The following is a 17,610-nucleotide window of genomic DNA, read 5'->3' on the forward strand; positions in this document are numbered from 1 at the left end:
GCCCAGCAGGTCGATGCTGGGGTGGCCGTGAGTGTGCCACTGCAATCCAGCCTGGGCGACAGGGTGAGACTCCAACTCAAAAAAAAAAACCTGCCAAAAAATCTGATGCAAATTACTAAAGTGCTCAATTTCTGAACCTAGTAGACTTAATCATCGGGTTTTCTCAGTTTCCTGTGCTAAGTAACTCCTAATAATTTACAGATTGCTATGCAGATTTCACTAATGAGCCATATTCTGACCTAGATGCTATCAGTAATATACTAAATTTTTTTTTCCCCGAGTCGGAATCTTACTCTGTCGCCCAGGCTGGAGTGCAGTGGCATGCTCACAGGCCACCATAACCTCAATCTGCTGGGCTCAGGCGATCCTTCCACCTCAGCTTCCAAGTAGCTGGAACTACAGGCATGTGCCACCATGCCCGGCTAATTTTTTGATTTATTGTAGAGATGAAGTCTTGCCAAGTTTCCCAGGCTAGTCTCGAACCCGTGAGCTCAGGCAATCCTCTCACCTCGGCCTCCCAAAGTGCTGGGATTATAGATGTGCGCTACCGTGCCCACCTGTACTAAATTTTAATAAGACTTTTTCTACATTTTGAAAAGTAGTGAAATAGTAACAGTGATGATTGTAAGACATAAAGTGTTACTGTTTGGTGAAAAGCTTCCCAATATTGCAGCATGATGTGGTACCTATGAAAGGTTAAGTTTTGAAATCTCTTAGTCCTTGGCAGAGCTGGCAGTACCTGGCGTTTCCAGAGGGCCAACAGTTTGTGGGGGGAGGGGACAGTGACCTGATGCTATCTCTTCTGTTTACCTCAGCATCATTTTCTGTGTGCAACAACCTGAAAATTGGCGTAGTTAGGTTTTGCATGATTACATCCTAAGGTGTGATTTATATTCTTCCACTTGTGAAATATGTTTTGATTATTATGTCAATATTTGAAAATGTGAGTGCTCCTTTGGTAAACTTTCAGCTCTTCTGCGCCGTGCTTCTACATATAAACATCAAAACAAGCTCCAGGAAGCTATCGGAGATTTGAGTAAAGTGCTGAATATTGAGCCTGACAATGATTTGGCCAAGGTAAGCACCAAAAGTGATTTCTCACCTAATTCTATAGTTGACTTTTTTTGTACTCATGTTAAAATGATATCAGTCTTGCAATCAATTCAGCAATCAATCTTGCTGTTTAAATTATGTTGAGGATTATTGGGTCACAGCTTTAAAAAGTAGCTATGTCCCAGATACCCCCCAATTTCTGTGTGTGTGTGTGTGTGTTGGAGTCTCACTCTGTCGCCCAGACTGGAGTACCATGGCACGCTCACAGCCACCCCAACGTTGACCTGCTGGGCTCCAGTGATTCTTCCACCTTGGCCTTCCAAGTAGCCAGAACTACAAGCACGCGCTACCATGCCTGGCTAATTTTTTATTTTATTGTAGAGATGAGGTCTCGCCAAGTTGCCCGGGCTGGTCTTGAACCTGTGGGCTCAGGCAATCCTCTCACCTCAGCCTTCCAAAGTGCTGGGATTACAGGCTGAGCCACCGAGCCTGGCTACCCCAAAATGTTAACATCTACTTAAAGTGGAAGAAGCAGGCTTTAAAACTTTTTTCCAAAACTATAAATCTACCTCTGAAGGACAAAGTTTTTTGGTTTTGCTTTTTTGGTGTTTTTTTGAGTTGGTCTCACTCTGTTATCCAGGCTGGAGTGCGGTGATCATGGCTCACAACAGCTTCCACTCTTGGGCTCAAATGGTCCTCCCACCTCAGATTCCCATGTACTGGAACTACAGGTGCATGCCACCATGTCTGACTAACTTCAATTTTTTTATAGAGAGGTAGTCTCAGTATGATATGGGAACCTACTGTTGTATATCCACATTGCCACACCCTTAAAGAAAGACATAACAAGTGTTCAAGCGGGCCTGCATGTACCTACATTCCTGAGAATTAGCAAAAAAAAAAAAGCGAATTCCCTTATCTCCTGTACATTCCCAGTTAAGTCACTTCAAAGCACCCTTAACCCCCTGCAGACTGCACTAGCTCAAGTAAGAGAAATGAATCCCTATCCACTCCCTTTTATCAGTGGTCATAGATTTTAAAATATAGTACCCATGTGACCATAAGGCTTGTAATTTATATAACTTTTTGCATGTTATAATTACTAATCAACAATGTCATAGTGAATAAGTTTTACTTTGTTTTTTTTTTTGTTGTTTTTTTTTTTTTGAGTTGGAGTCTCACTCTGTCGCTCAGAGTGGAGTGCGGTGGAGTGCTTCTGGCCACCGCAGTCTCGACCTGCTGGGCTCTGGTGATCCTTCTGCCTCAGGCTTCCAAGTAGCTGGAACTACAGGCACACACTACCATGCCCAGCTAATTTTTTTTATTTATTGTAGAGATGAGGTCTCACCAAGTTGCCTAGGCGGGTCTCGAACCTGCGGGTTCAGGCAGTCCACTCACCTCAGCCTCCCAAAGGCACGGGATTACAGGCTGAGCCACTGAGTCCGGCAATGTTTTACTTTGTAATAGGTTCTGTTAACTTCCTTACTCTATGGCAAGCTTCTCTAACTCTTCTGTTTGGTGTTACTGATAACACTGTAAGTTACCTTTTGGTAGCTGGCACTGGAAAATGAGGACCATAAATGTTACTATTAATAAAATATGGCTATAATTTGAGTTCTATACAATGCTCTGTCAGTCACGTAGTCAATGTATAAGTACTAGCAACCCTAAACTAAAAACGGACTGTGAAACCTAAGTGGCGAGCAGATTGTCATTCAGAAATGCCAGGAGAGGCTGGGCCCGGTGGCTCAAGCTGGTAATCCCAATACTGGGAGGCTGAGGCGAGAGATTGCCTGAGAACAGGAGTTTGAGACCAGCCTGAGCAACATGGTTAGGCCTCATCTCTACAATAAAAATAAAAAAATAATCCAGGCATGGTGGCTCATGCCTGTAGTTCCAGCTACTTGGAAGGTGAGGAGGAAGGATCGCCTGAGCCCAGCAAGTTGAGGCTGCAGTGGCTGTGAGTGTGCCACTGCACTCCAGCCTGAGTGACAGAGTGATACTCCAACTCAAAAAAAAAAAGGAAATGCCAGGAGCCAGGTTCTGTTCCCCGGATTCAAATTCAGAAATAAACTTATTTGTGTCAGTCTCCTCCCTCTCAACTTATTGACTTCTAGAGCTAACAGTCGAGCATTTACTCAGACCATAACAGACATGCTGCCCAGGTTGATCTCGAGTTTCTAGGCTCAAGCAGTCCTCTTATTTCAACCTCCCAGAGTGCTGGAATTACAGGCATGAGCCACCACACTAGCCAAAGGACACATTTTTTTCTCTTTTTTTGAATAGGAGTCTCACTCTGTTGCCCAGGCTGGAGTGGAGTGGCACGCTCACATTCACAGCAGCCTCGACCAGCTGGGCTCAGGCGATCCTTCTGCCTCAGTCTTACAAGTAGCTGGAACTTCAGGTGTACTCCACCACGTCCTGCTAATTTTTTTTGGTCTATTGTAGAGAGGAGGTTTCATCATGTTGCCCTAGCTGGTCTCAAGCCTGTGGGCTCAGGTAATCCTCTCGCCTCCACCTCCCAGAGGTTTGAGCCACCACACCCGGCTAAAGGACACTTTTTAAATTTTTTTATTTCCTATAGTGTGTGGACAATACTTTTCTCTGAGCTTATCTCAATTTATTACAAGAAGTGTTTTCGAAGTTTCCTAGGTAGGATTAGGGGTAAGCTCCATGGTCATAAAAGTGTTTTTTTTCTTTTCCTTTTTTTCTTTTTTTTGAGTTGGCGTCTCACTCTGTCGCCCAGGCTAGAGTGCAGTGGCTCGCTCATAGCCATCCCGGCCAGCATCGACCTGCTGGGCTCTGGTGATCCTTCACCTCAGCCTTACAAATAGCCGGAACTACAGGCACGTGCCACCATGGCCGGCTCATTTTTTGATTTATTGTAGAGAAGAGGTCTTACCATGCTGCCCAGGCTGGTCTCAAACCCCTGGGCTCAGGCAATCTTCTCACCTCGGCTTCCCAAAGTGCTGGGATTACAGGTTTGAGCCACCATACCCGGCCAAAAGTGTTTCTTGATGCCAGGTCATCGGGTGTAGTTCAAAACCTGTGGATTCTTTGGCTCATTTCTATAATGAATTTCAGAGTGGCCAGCATAGTTTTCAAACAAAGTTTATTAGAGAAAGAAGGGAGAAAAGAAAGAAACCTGCCAGAGCTGATATGGGCAAAAGAAATCACACCTTTATTCTTTTTTTTTTTTTTTTTAATTAATCAGTATTTTTATTATAGTTTTGTGGGGTACAGTTAAGGATTAGGTGTACAATTACGTTTCATTCAGACACCCTGTTGATAAGAGGTGTTTTCCCAGCCCCAGACAGATATTTGCTACTGTTAATCCCCTCCCCCTCCCCCCCATAGTTTCCCTTTATTCTTTACAATGGACCTGATACACCTTCACAGTGATTGATATGCTAAAGAGGGTGGAGCCCAGGTAACTGCCACTCTGAAGATTGACATCTCTGGGCTTCTGATGGAAGGAAAGAAGGGAAGGGGTTTTCTTTTGCAGGAGACCTGCCAGACATTGCCAATTCACAAGTTCCTGAGCTAAAAGGTGGTTTTATCATCATTTCCATGACTTTGGTCAGTTAAGGGGTGATATTCCTTCAATAGGGAACCTGAAAATTTCTTACTTATTATTATGGTAAATCATGAATTGAAAGTTTGGGCTGTTCTATTCTTACATCTGATGGGATTTTCTTTTGATTTGCCCAGGGGATGGGGTAGGCTGTAGTTTGACCTGCAGTAAAATGTAATTTTTAAAATGTCCGAATGCTTCCTGAAACCTATCTATGGGAAATTTATCAATCTATGTCTAACCTCGTTTCCCTCTGTAACTGGCATGGTAAACTTAGCATTACTGGCAGCATGTGCTACCTGACTGAGCAGACTGGTTCAACTATGCACATAGCGGATCTGTGTTAAGTCCTAAAGATAGAAAGAAGTGTCAAGAACTGTGTATTTACCCTAAGTTGCAAATTAACAAGGTAGCCTAGCAGAGAATACAAGATATCCTGGGTCAGACACAAAAAGCACTGTTACACACATCATACATTTGGAAAAAACTCAAGAGTAGGCTGGGCTTGGTGGCTCAGCCTGTAATCCCGTGCTTTGGGAGGCTGAGGTGAGTGGATTGCCTGAGCCCGCGGGTTCAAGACCCGCCTGGGCAACTTGGCGAGACCTCATCTCTACAATAAATCAAAAAATCAGCCGGGCATGGTAATGCGTGTCTGTAATTCCGGCTACTTGGAAGGCTGAGGTGGAAGGATCGCCGGAGCCCAGCAGGTCGAGGCTGTGGTGGCTGGGAGCAGCCACTGCACTCCAGTCTGGGTGATGGAGTGAGACTCCAACTCAAAAAAAAAAAAACAACAAAAACTCAAGAGTTATTTTTCCTCTGCTCTCACACTACAACAGTTATTAACACAGAAGACTACTTTGACCAAAGGGCAGGGGGTGGAAAGGGGTTTCTCCCCACTACCAAGGCAGCAATCCATTCTGCCACAGACACCAACTGAGTGTCCTCCAGTTCAATTCCAACATCATTTACCTGGAAATAGTGTCAGATCCCACAGATTGAATGCTCCATCCCCAAGACTGCCCTCCACCTGCAGATAGTCACAAGTCTGGACCAACTGGCTTCAAGTTGGGGTTCCCACAGCCCCCTCCTTGGGTTTGATTAATGAGTTGCAGTGGTTCACAGAACTAAAGGGAACACATAAGTTTACTAGTTTGTTATAAAGGACATTACAAAGGATACAGAGGAAGAGCTGTGTAGGGCAAGGTATGGGGGAAGGGGCAAGAAGTTTTCATGCCCTCCCTTGGTGTACTACCTTCCTGGAACCTCTATGTTCAGATATCAGGAAGCTTTCCAAACCTCCTTCTCTTTATGGAGCCTTCATTATGTGGGCATGATTGATTAAACCATTAGTCATTGGTGATCAATTTGACCTTCAGCTCCTCTCTCCTGAAGGTTGGAGGGTGGGGCTGAAAGTTCCAACCCTGTAATCTTGTCTGTGTTTAATCATGCCTTTGTCTTTTGGGTGACCAGCCTCACCCTGAAGCTATCAGTCAACATTAGCATATAAAAAGACAGTACTTCCGCAGGCTCGGTGACTTAGCCTGTAATACTGCGCCTTGGGAGGTTGAGGTGAGTGGATTGCCTGAGCCCGCGGGTTTGAGACCCACCTGGGCAACTTGGTGAGACCTCATCTGTACAATAAATCAAAAAATTAGCCAGATGTGGTAGCGCGCACCTGTAGTTCCAGCTACTTGGAAGGCTGAGGCAGAAGGTTCGCCGGAACCCAGCAGGTCGAGGCTGCGGTGGCTGGGAGCAGCCACTGACTCCAGTATGGGTGACAGAGTGAGACTCCAACTCAAAAATAAATAAATAAAAATAAATTTAAAAAAAAGACACTACTTCCGAGATTCCAAGGGTTTTAGAAGTTGTTTGACAGGAATCAGGAGGAAGACCAAATAGATTTTACAATATCACAGCATATCACATAGATGAGCTTCATGTGGCTGTCAGTTTCCCTTGTTCTGGAGTCCCACAGGAGCGACACAGTGGCCCAGATGGACACTGGACCTTCAGTGGTTTTGTGTGACAGTTGACAAATCCAAAATTTAGGAACCCTCCATCTTTTATGATAAGGGTTCCTAAATTTTGGATCCTCAAACTTTTATTAAAAGGGGTCCTCAAACTTTTAAAACAGGGGGCCAATTCAGTGTCCCTCAGACCGTTAGAGGGGCGGTCTGAGGGACACTGAACTGGCCCCGTTTTAAAAGTTTGAGGACCTCTGCAACTTGCCTGACCTCTTTTCCAAAGGGAAACATCATTTTCACTGTCCTTTCTGCAGGTTAGTGCTATTTCTGTTTTCCAAGACTGTTCTTAGTATAAGCATCCTTAAAGATGTCCATAATTGTTAGGTCAGAATCACAGCAGGACCTCCAAAATGTTAGGTCAGATCTGCAGGGCTCTGGTGTCTGTAATCTGTTGCCACACAAAAGATGCAAAGAATTGCACAGAGGTTAGATTGGAAAATACAGTTTATTTAGAAAGTAAATTAGAAAGAGAGAGGAGATTCACCTTCCCAAGTTAGGGGAGGGGACCAAAGCTAGGAAAACATGGCCCAGCCAAAACTCAACAAGGCTGGGCCAGGGCTTAACAAAAGAAAGCTGCTGTTTGAGGTTGAATGCCCCCTTTTTTTTTTTTTAGTTGGAGTCTCACTTCTTTGCCCAGGCTGGAGTGCAGTGGCACGCATGCTCACGGCCACCCCAGCATCAACCTGCTGGGCTCTGGCGATCCTTCCGCCTCAGCCTTCAGCGTAGCTAGAGCTACAGATGTGTGCTACCACGCCTGACTATTTTTATTTTATTGTAGAGATGAGGTCTCACCAAGTTGCCCGGGCTGACCTGGAACCCACAGGCTCAGGCAACCCACTCACCTCGGTCTCCCAAAGTGCTAGGATTACAGGCTGAGCCACCAAGCCTGGCCTTAATGCCTTTTAAATGTTTCCTTTGATGGGGTAAGTCGTTAAGGTGATTGGGTGGTGGTCTGTTTCACATCATCAAAAAGGGGCAGGTAAGCACAGGTACTGAAGTCAGGTGTTGAATGGCAGGCAGATGGGTGGGCTAGTCACATGATTGTGGCTAGGTTGATAAGTTCTGTCAGGAAGGTCATGAAGGGCTGATTAGGTTAATTTGGTTTCTTCTGGCTGGAGGTAAATACTTGGAATAGAAAAGCTAATTGGCCAGACATGGGGGCTCACAGCTATTATCCGAGCACTTTGAGAGGCCTAATGAGAGGATTGTCTGATTCCATGGTTTCAAGACCAACCTAGGCATCTTAGGGAGACCTCATCTGTACAATAAGTCAAAAAATTAGCTGGGTGTGCTGGTGCATGCCTGTAGTTCCAGCTACTTGGGAAGGCCGAGGCAGAAGGATCACCTTGGCCCAGCAGGTCAAATCTGTGGTGGCTGTGAGCGTACCACTGCACTCCAACCTGAGCAACAGAGTGAGACTCCTACTCAAAAAAAAAAAACTAATTAATATAAAACAAGCTGGAGAGGGGTTGTAAAATGATTTTCAATAGCTACCTCTGAGAAACTGATTCTATCCTGATTAGAGGGTAAGTTAAAGTGAACTGCTAGAAAAACATGACAAAGCTAAGGATTGTTAAAATGGCTGCTCTTTAGCTATCTTTTGTTCTTTCAATAATGGAAGTGGTTTAGTGTCTCTGATCACAGTATAGTTGGAAATGGGAGAAACCCATGGAGAATTGTCTTCCAACAATAAATTGTGACTAGGTTTCCACATACTCCTATTGGGTTATGCTTCCCACTTTCTCTGAGTGATAGCTGATGACCCTAGAGCATTGGCTGCTTTCGTCAAGTCAGCATTTCCATGGATTCAGCTTGGGGTCTGCTTGCAGAACACATCTTTTAGCTGGGCTCGGTGGCTCAGCCTGTAATCCCACGCCTTTGGGAGGCTAAGGTGAGTGGATTGCCTGAGCCCGTGGGTTTGAGACCCGCCTGGGCAGCAAGACCTCATCTCTACAATAAATAAAAAATCAGCCGGGCATTGGTAGCGCATGCCTGTAATTCCGGCTACTTGGAAGGCTGAGGCGGAAGGATCGCCGGAGACCAGCAGGCGAGGCTGCGGTGGCCGGGAGCGGCCACTGCACTCTAGTCTGGGCGACAGAGTGAGACTCCAACTCAAAAAAAAAAAAAGAACACATCTTTTCTCCATAATATTTCCTTCTTTAAAATATTAATTAAATTAATTTAATTTTTTTTGAGTTGGAGTCTCACGCTGCACTCAGGCTGGAGTGGCACAATTATGACTCCCCACAGCCTTAACCTCCTGGGCTCAGGCGATCCTCTTGCCTCAGCCTCCCAAAGTGCTGGGATTGCAGGCATGAGCTACCACACTGGGCCTATTTAATTTTATTTTTTTAAGGTACCATGTCACCATGATGACAAGCATAGAGCCATAGTGTACATATGTGAGGCAGGCTCCTGGGAGGATCTATTCCTTTTTAAATGGTTATATGTATTAAAAAGTTAATAGTATGAACCTTGGCTGACATCTCTAATCCCAGTGTTTTAGGAGGCTCAGGCCAGAGGATTGTTTCAGGCTAGGAGTTCAAGACCAGCCTGGACAACATAGTAAAACCTTGCCTGTTCAAAAATTTTTTTAAATTGCTGGTCATGGTGGTATGCACCTATAGCCCCAGGTACTGGGGAGGCTGAGGTGGAAGGATCCCCTGAGCCCAGGAGTGAGCTGTTATCGTGCCACTGCCCTCCAGCCTGGGCAACAGAGTAAGACTCAGACTCAAAAAAAAGAAAAGGAAAAAATCTCAATAACAAGTAAACAAACAGCCAAATTAAAAATAAGCAAAGTACACTGGGCTCAGTGGCTCAACCTGTAATCCCGCGCTTTGGGAGGCTGAGGTGAGTGGATTGCCTGAGCCCCCCGGGTTCGAGACCCTCATCTCTACAATAAATCAAAAAATCAGCCGGGCATGGTAGTGCATGCCTGTAATTCCAGCTACTCGGAAGGCTGAAGCGGAAGGATCGCCGGAGCCCAGCAGGTTGAGGCTGCGGTGGCCGGGAGCGGCCACTGCACTCCAGTCTGGGCAACAGAGTGAGACTCCAACTCAAAAAAAAAGAATACTACTCAGCAATACTAGTGATACACACAACAGCATGGATGAATTTCAAAATAATTATGCCGAGTTAAACAAGTCAGGCAAAAAGGGTGCATACAATATGATTCTATTTATATGAAATCCTAGAAAATGCAAACTAATCCACCATGATGACAAAAGGAACAGTAGTTGTGGGGAGGGCAATAAGCAGTTTATATCAGTTATACCTCAGTAAAGCTATTAAAAATGAGAGGATAAAGGAAATAGTTTGAGATTTATATACATATATATTTTTTCATTTAAATTGGCATAAAATATTTCAGGAATATTAACACTATTTCAAAAAACAGCATGTATTGGCTGGGCTTGGTGGCTCAGCCTGTAATCCCAGCACTTTGGGAGGCCGAGGTGAGGGGATTCCCTGAGCCCACTGGTTCGAGGCCAGCCTGGGCAATTTGGCAAGACCTTGTCTCTACAGCAGATAGAAAAAAAATTAGCCAGGTGTGGTAGCACACGCCTATAGTTCCAGCTACTTGGAAGGCTGAGGTGGAAGGATCGCCGGAGCCCAGCGGGTCAGCTGCTGCGGTGGCCGAGAGTGTGCCACTGCACTCCAAGCCTGGGTGACAGAGTGAGACTCCAATTCAAAAAACAAAACAAAACAAAAAACAGCATGTATAGTATGTTTCATCTGTGTAAAACTATTCATCTCTGGGTATATATGCATACAAGCATATTCAGGAAGATGATCATCAAAATGTTAGTATAATCTGAGTGGCATGATTTCAGGTGATTTTTTTTCCTTTCTTTTTTATACTTGGTACTGTTTTTTTTTGTTTGTGTGTTTTTGAGTTGGAATCTCACTCTGTCGCCCAGGCTAGAGTCCAGTGGCACATTCATGGCCACCTTAGTGTTGACCTGCTGGGCTTTGGCGATCCTTCTGCCTCAGCCTTCCAAGTAGCTGGAACTACAGGCACGTGCCACCACGCCCAGCTCATTTTTTGATTTATTGTAGAGATGAGGTCTCGTCAAGTTGCCCAGGCTGGTTTCCAACCCACGGGCTCAGGCAGTCCACTTACCTCGGCTTCCCAAAGCACTGGGATTACAGGCTGAGCCACCGAGCCCGGCCTGTTTTGTTTTTAACAATGGATGTGTAGGATTACAATCAGAGAAGGCAATGAAGTTGTTTTGAAAAATAAAAATAAAAAATTGACCACCAAAAAAACTTTGTCTTAGGTTTACTTATTTACTTATTTATTTATTTATTTATTTATTTGAGTTGGAGTCTCACTCCCTTGCCCAGGCTGGAGTGCAGTGGCACACTCACAGCCACTCCAGTATCGACCTGCTGCACTCCTGCGTTCCTTCCGCCTCAGCCTTCCAAGTAGCCAGAACTACAGATGCTCACTACCATACCCAGCTAATTTTTGATTTATTGTAGAGAGGAGGACTCTCCAAGTTGCCCAGGCTGGTCTTGAACCTGAGGGCTCAGGCAATCCACTCGCCTCAGCCTCTCAAAGTGCTGGGATTACAGACTGATTCACTGAGCCATCTTATTTTTAAAATGCCTTTTTTTACCCCAAAGAATGAGTATATTTCTTATTAAAGGAAAACATTTTCTTTAATATGATAATTATGTTTCAGAAAACCTTGTCAGAGGTTGAAAGGGATTTAAAAAATTCTGAAGCTACATCTAAGACTCAAACCAAAGGGAGAAGGATGGTTATTCAGGAACTTGAAAACTCCGAAGATGATGATGGAATGGACAGTAGAGGAAAACATGAAGATGGCAGTGGAAATAACCGTAAAACATCTTTTCTATTTTGGTTCTGTCGAAAGTTACCTTTTTATATGATGAACTGGCTCAGTTTCTGTTTGTAGACGAATTCTTAGTCACCAAACTTTTTCTAGTATTGCAAACCCACAGGCAAATTTAGCTAAGCTTTTTCTTACTATTGTTTAATACAGTCTCTCAAGCCTGTTCTCCCTCTTAACCTCTCTTTCTTCTAGTGCTCAGTTTGATTCCTGATTATCACCTTTGAGTGAATGTAAATGACTGTGTCTATGTGACATGAACTATTTGCCAGTTACCTTAAATATCTCTCTTAGATGACTGATTTGTACCTATCTACTTGTTGCACATAAAGGTGTTGGTTTCAAAACAGGTATGGGTAGCCCCATTTATATGGCTAAAATGAATGCCTTTCTGCAAAATTGCTATGTGTACTTTCAAACATTTTTTTTTTTTTGAGTTGGAGTCTCACTCGGTCACCCAGACTGGAGTGCAGTGGCTGCTCCTGGCCACCACAGCCTCGACCTGCTGGGCTCCGGCGATCCTTCCGCCTCAGCCTTCCAAGTAGATGGAACTACAGGTGCGCGCTACCACGCCCGGCTGATTTTTTGATTTATTGTAGAGATGAGGTCTCACTGCCCAGGTGGGTCTCGAACCCGCGGGTTCAGGCAATCCACTCACCTCAGCCTCCCAAAGTTCAAACATTTTTAAAAGGTGAAAAATTTATTCATTCTGAAGAGAAACCACAAAATTTTTTAAACAAGCAAAATAAATAAATATAATTTCACGTTTGGATTAATCTTTAAAAAGAATCTTCACTAGATAAAGCTTCATCTTCATAATATAAACTATTGAAAGTTATTTCACCATTAAGGGGAAGGATTTGCTTCCTTGCTTGATCAGGGGCGTGAAAACTTTTCCCATCTTCTTCAGAACCTCTGAACAACTGGGGTGAAGAGGGGAGTATTGATTTTGAAAATCATTCCCAAGTAAAAACCAATTGTTAATAATTTGAAAGAATGTTACAATTTTAAAAGAGAAATATATTCAGTTTACTCAATTTTTTAAAAATGAAAAACAGAGCCGGGCTCGGTGGCTAAGCCTGTAATCCCATGCCTTTGGGAGGCTGAGATGAGTGGATTGCCTGAGCCCGCGGGTTCAAGACCCACCTGGGCAGCGAGACCTCATCTCTACAATAAATCAAAAAATCAGCCGGGCGTGGTAGTGCATGCCTGTAATTCTGGTTACTCGGAAGGCTGAGGTGGCAGGATCGCCGGAGCCCAGCAGGTCGAGGATGCGGTGGCTGGGAGCGGCCACTGCACTCCAGTCTGGGCGACAGAGTGAGACTCCAACCCCCCCCAAAAAAAGAGAAAAATGTGATCAGTTAAGATAGAATAAAGACAAGATATGGAGGGAGGTAGAAAGAGGAGGAGCACTGGAAGGTTGGAACGGGGCCGGGTGCTGTGACTTATGCCTATAATCCCAGCACTTTGGGATGCTGAAGTGAGAGAATAGCCTGAGCTCACGGGTTCAAGACAACTTGGCAACTTGGCGAGACCTCATCTCTACAATTCATCAAAAAATTAGCTGGGTGTGGTGGTGCGTGCCTGTACTTCCAGGTACTTGGAAGGCTGAGGTGAAAGGATCACCTGAACCCAGCAGGTCAAGGCTGCGGTGACCAGGATGCCCTCCAGCCTGGGTGACATAGTGAGACTCCAACTCAAAAAAAAAAAAAAAAAAAAAAGACTCAAAAGGAAGAGTGAACATCAGAAGGATGAATAATAAATTAAAGGAATCAGTTTTTCAAAGATTCAGGCTCACCTTTCAGCTAGATTTTTTTTTTTTTTTTGAGTTGAAGTCTCATTTTGTCACCTAGGCTGAAGTACAGTGACACATTCTCAGCCACCACAGCCTCAGTCTGCTGGGTTCAGGTGCTCCTTCTGCCTCAGCCTCCCAAGAAAATGGGACTATAGTCACCTGCCACCATACCCAGCTAAGTTTTTGATTTTTCTCTCTAGTGTTCAGATTGAATAATTTATATTGATTTATATGCAAGTTTACTGATTTTTGTCAGTCATTTCAATTCTGCACCCATTCACTGAATTTTTATTTTGGTTACTGTTTTTTTCCATTTTATAATTTCCATTTTTAAAATGTTCTATTTCTCTATAATGCTTTTTAATCTTTCTACTCGACTGGACACGGTGGCTCACACCTATAATCCCAGGAATTTGGGAGACCGAGGTGAGAGGATTGCCTAAGCCCAGGGGTTCCAGACCAGCCTGGGCAACTTGGTGAGACCTCATCTTTACAATAAATCAAGATAGCTGGGCATGATTGCATGCCTGTAGTTCCGGCTACTTGGAAGGCTGAGGCGGAAGGATCACCGGAGCCCAGCAGGTTGAGACTGCAGTGGCTGTGAGTAGCATGCTACTGCACTCCAGCCCAAGCTACAGAGTGAGACTCCACTAAAAAAAAAAAAAAACTTTCTATACATTTCAAGAGTGTTTATCTTTATTTCTTGGAGCATGGTTATAATAGTGACTTTAAAGTCTTGGTTAGAGCCGGGCTCAGTGGCTCAGCCTGTAATACCGCGCCTTTGGGAGGTTGAGGTGAGTGGATTGCCTGAGCCGGCGGGTTTGAGAGCTGCCTGGGCAACTTGGCGAGACCTCATCTCTACAATAAATCAAAATGAGCTGGGCGTGGTAGTGCGCGCTTGTAGTTCCAGCTACTTGGAAGGCTGAGGCGGAAGGATTGCCGGAGCCCAGCAGGTCGAGGCTGCAGTGGCCGGAAGCGACCACTGCACTACAGTCTAGGTGACAGAGTGAGATTCCAACTCAAAAAAAAAAGTCTTGGTTAGAGAATTCACATCTGTGTTATTTAGGGTTTGGCATTACTTGATTGTCTTTCTCTTTGCCAAAGATTGAGATTTTCTTTGTTCCTCATTTGTCAATTTTGGACTGTATACTGGTGATTTTTAATATTATGCTATGAGATTTTCAGTCTTGTTTAAATCCTGTGGAGATTATTCTTTTTTCAGTAGTTAATCAATCTGGTTAGGTTCCAGTATCAGTTTCCCTACCTGACTTCTGTGAACTATGGTTCTTTCTTTCTTTTTTTTTTTTTTTTGAGTTGGAGTCTCACTTTGTCGCCCAGGCTAGAGTGCAGTGGTATGCTGCTCACAGTCACCACAGCCTCGACCTGTTTGGCTCAGGCAGTCCTTCAGCCTCAACCTTCCTAGTAGCTGGAACTACAGGCACTAGTAGCTGGAACTACAGGCATGCGCCAATACATCCAGCTAATTTTTAAAAATTTATTGAGGACTCACCAAGTTGTCCAGACTAGTCTCAAAACTGTGGGCTCAGGCAATCCTGCCTCAGCCTACCACAGTGCTGGAATTATAGGTGTGAGCCACCATATCCAGTCACAATTGTTTTAAATGTCAATTTAGTTTTCAAAAACTTTACAGTGCTATTTGTATCTGTCTCTTTTGTACAATATCCAATGACCAGCTGGGGCCTAGACCTTAGTCTTTTCCTGTGATTTAGTTCTCAGGAATGTTAGTATGATGTTTAGGATTAAACTTCTGCATATGGATTGCCTGAAGGTAAGCCCAGGAGTTTTTGGGTTTTTTTGAGTTGGAGTCTCACTGCATAGCCCAGCATGGAGTGCAGTGGCACACTCATGGCCACCCCAGTGTTGACCTGCTGGGTTCCAACAATCATTCTTCCTCAGCCTTCCAAGTAGCCTGAACTACAGGCGTGCTCTACCAAGCCTGGCTAATTTTTGATTTATTGTAGAGACGAGGTCTCATCAAGTTGCCCGGGCGTGTCTAGAACCCATGGGCTCCCAAAGTGATGGGATTACAGGCTGAGCCACTGAGTCCTGCCAGCTCAGGTGTTAATATACAATTTTATGTGATTGTTTTCTCCCATTCCCCCCTCTTTGCAATTTCCCCTCTACTTTCTGGCTCCTAGAGGTTCATTTCCCTTCCTTTTCCTCTGACTAGAAAGCCAGGCCTTTAATTTTCCCTTTCTGTTGTACACTTCATGATGATGTACCTCCAGGACCGAGCAGCAAGAAGACAGAGAAGAAAATGGCAGTGAGGAGGCTCATGACACTCTTGGCACTTCAGTTCCTCTGGCTAGAGAGGAGTTGCCCTCCCTCCAAGTTTTACCTGCTTGGCTGCCATTGCCACCACAGTGGCTGTAGGATTGCCTGAGGGTTGGGATGGGAGGGAGTGGAAAAACAAACCAAAAAGAAATAGGGAACTTCCCTAACTCTCTCTTCCATGGGGGTCCACTATCTTTTTGTTTGGGTAAACATAGAGAGAGTTTCTCCTGAAACTTTTTCTGTCCATACTCTAGTGCACAGTTCTGAGTTTTGGACTATCTTTGAGTTCAGGGTAGGAGAGATCAGAGGAAAGAAAACTGAGAAACTCACTGCTGGATTGATGGTATTTTGAGTGAACTTCTTTCCCCAGCCAGTTACTTTTTGGTGTCCTCCTATAAAGCCACTCCATGAATTCTGTCCTACGGTTTTAGTTGTATTCAGGTGTATTCAGAAGCAGGGTAGAGTGAGTGTACTCCATCTTAACTGGAACTGCTCTCTCATGACTTATTGAATGATGAGCACATTTGAAGAATGATGGATGTACGTTACATAGATTATTTTATGTAATCTTCAAGGAAGCTGTGCTTTTATAGCATAGCCATTGAAAGTTTGGAAAGGTTAAGTTACTTGCCATATTTCCATAGGTTGTAAAGTCGCCTATTTGGGATATGTTCCCAAATTTGTGTGACTTCGAAGTCTCCCTCTTAAAAGTGGTTACTGGTTGTCAACTAAGAGTATAGTTTCTTTTTTTTTTTTGAGTTGGAGTCTCACTCTGTTGCCCAGGCTGGAGTGCAGTGGCATGCTCACAGCCACCGCAGCCTCAATCTGCTGGACTCAGGCGATCCTTCCAAGTAGCTGGAAGTACCGGCATGCGTTACCCTGCCCAGCTAATTTTTTATTTATTGTAGAGACAAAGTCTTGCCGAATTGCGTGGGCTGGTCATGAACCCATGGGCCCAGGCAATCTACTCTCCTTGGCCTCCCAAAGTGCTGGAATTACTGGCTGAGCCACTGTGCTCGGCCAAGAGTATAGTTTCTATAAAACTCAGGCTACATTTTCTATAAAATCACCAGGCTACATTGTCAATGAAACAGGTATAACTTGGTGTTTTCTCACCCTTTCTCACTCTGTCGCCTAGGCTGGATTGCAGTGGTATGCTCACAGCCACTGCAACCTTGATCTACTAGGCTCAGGTGATTCTTCCATCTCAGCCTTCCAAGTAGCTAGAACTACAGGCACATGCTACCAAGCCTGGCTAATTTTTTTATTTATTGTAGAGATGAGGTCTCACCAAGTTGACCCTGTGGGCTCAGGCAATCCTCTCACCTTGGTTCCCAAAATGCTGGGATTATAGGCATGAGCCCGGCCAGCCACTACTTCTAAGAGATCTCCACTAGAGAAGGAAAACACTTATAGATAGCAAGCACTGATAGATCTAATCATCCTGGCAAACAAATAGGCAGGTATTTCTTTTACTTTTCTCTCTCTTTTTTTTTTTTTTGAGTTGGAGTCTCACTCTGTCACCCAGACTGGAGTGCAGTGGCGTGTTCCTGGCCACTGCAGCCCCGACCGGCTGGGCTCCAGCGATCCTGACTGTGTACAAACTTTTGTATGAAGAGATGTTTAAAATTTCTCAAGTATATATTTGGGAGTGGAATTGCTGAGTTATATGCTAAGTCTATGTTTAATTTCTTGAGGAACTGCACACTCTTTTCCAAAGCAGCTGCCCCATTTTACATCCCCACTAGCTATGTATTACAGTTCCAGTTTCTCTACATTCTTGACAACACTTGTTATTACTGTATCTGCCTTTTTGATTATAGTCATCCTAGTGGGTGTGAAGTGGTACTCCTAAAGGTTTTGGTTTGCATTTCCCTGAAGACTAATTTTGTTGACTGTCTTTTCATATGCTTATTCCTTTTTTGTAGATCTTCTTCAGGGACAGGTCTTATTCAAGTCTTTTGCTTGTTTTTTTTTTTTTTTTTTGAGTTGGAGTCTCACTCTGTCGCG

The 17,610-nt window shown here is 44.3% G+C and overlaps 1 protein-coding gene across 1 annotated transcript in view; it reads left to right on the plus strand.

The window, feature by feature from the left end:
* The window catches only part of SPAG1 (sperm associated antigen 1), a 91,747-nt gene that overhangs the window by 42,150 nt on the left and 31,987 nt on the right, over positions 1-17,610 (plus strand). Inside the window, exons 9-11 of the mRNA XM_021716337.1 lie at positions 971-1,077; positions 11,340-11,499; positions 12,421-12,476. Of these exons, the coding sequence (XP_021572012.1) occupies positions 971-1,077; positions 11,340-11,499; positions 12,421-12,476 (323 nt within the window). The remainder of the gene's footprint in view (positions 1-970; positions 1,078-11,339; positions 11,500-12,420; positions 12,477-17,610) is intronic.

The sequence above is a fragment of the Carlito syrichta genome, unplaced genomic scaffold (genome assembly GCF_000164805.1).
Source record: "Carlito syrichta isolate Samal-C Ts95f unplaced genomic scaffold, Tarsius_syrichta-2.0.1 Scaffold308755, whole genome shotgun sequence".
NCBI classification, from domain to species: domain Eukaryota; kingdom Metazoa; phylum Chordata; class Mammalia; order Primates; family Tarsiidae; genus Carlito; species Carlito syrichta.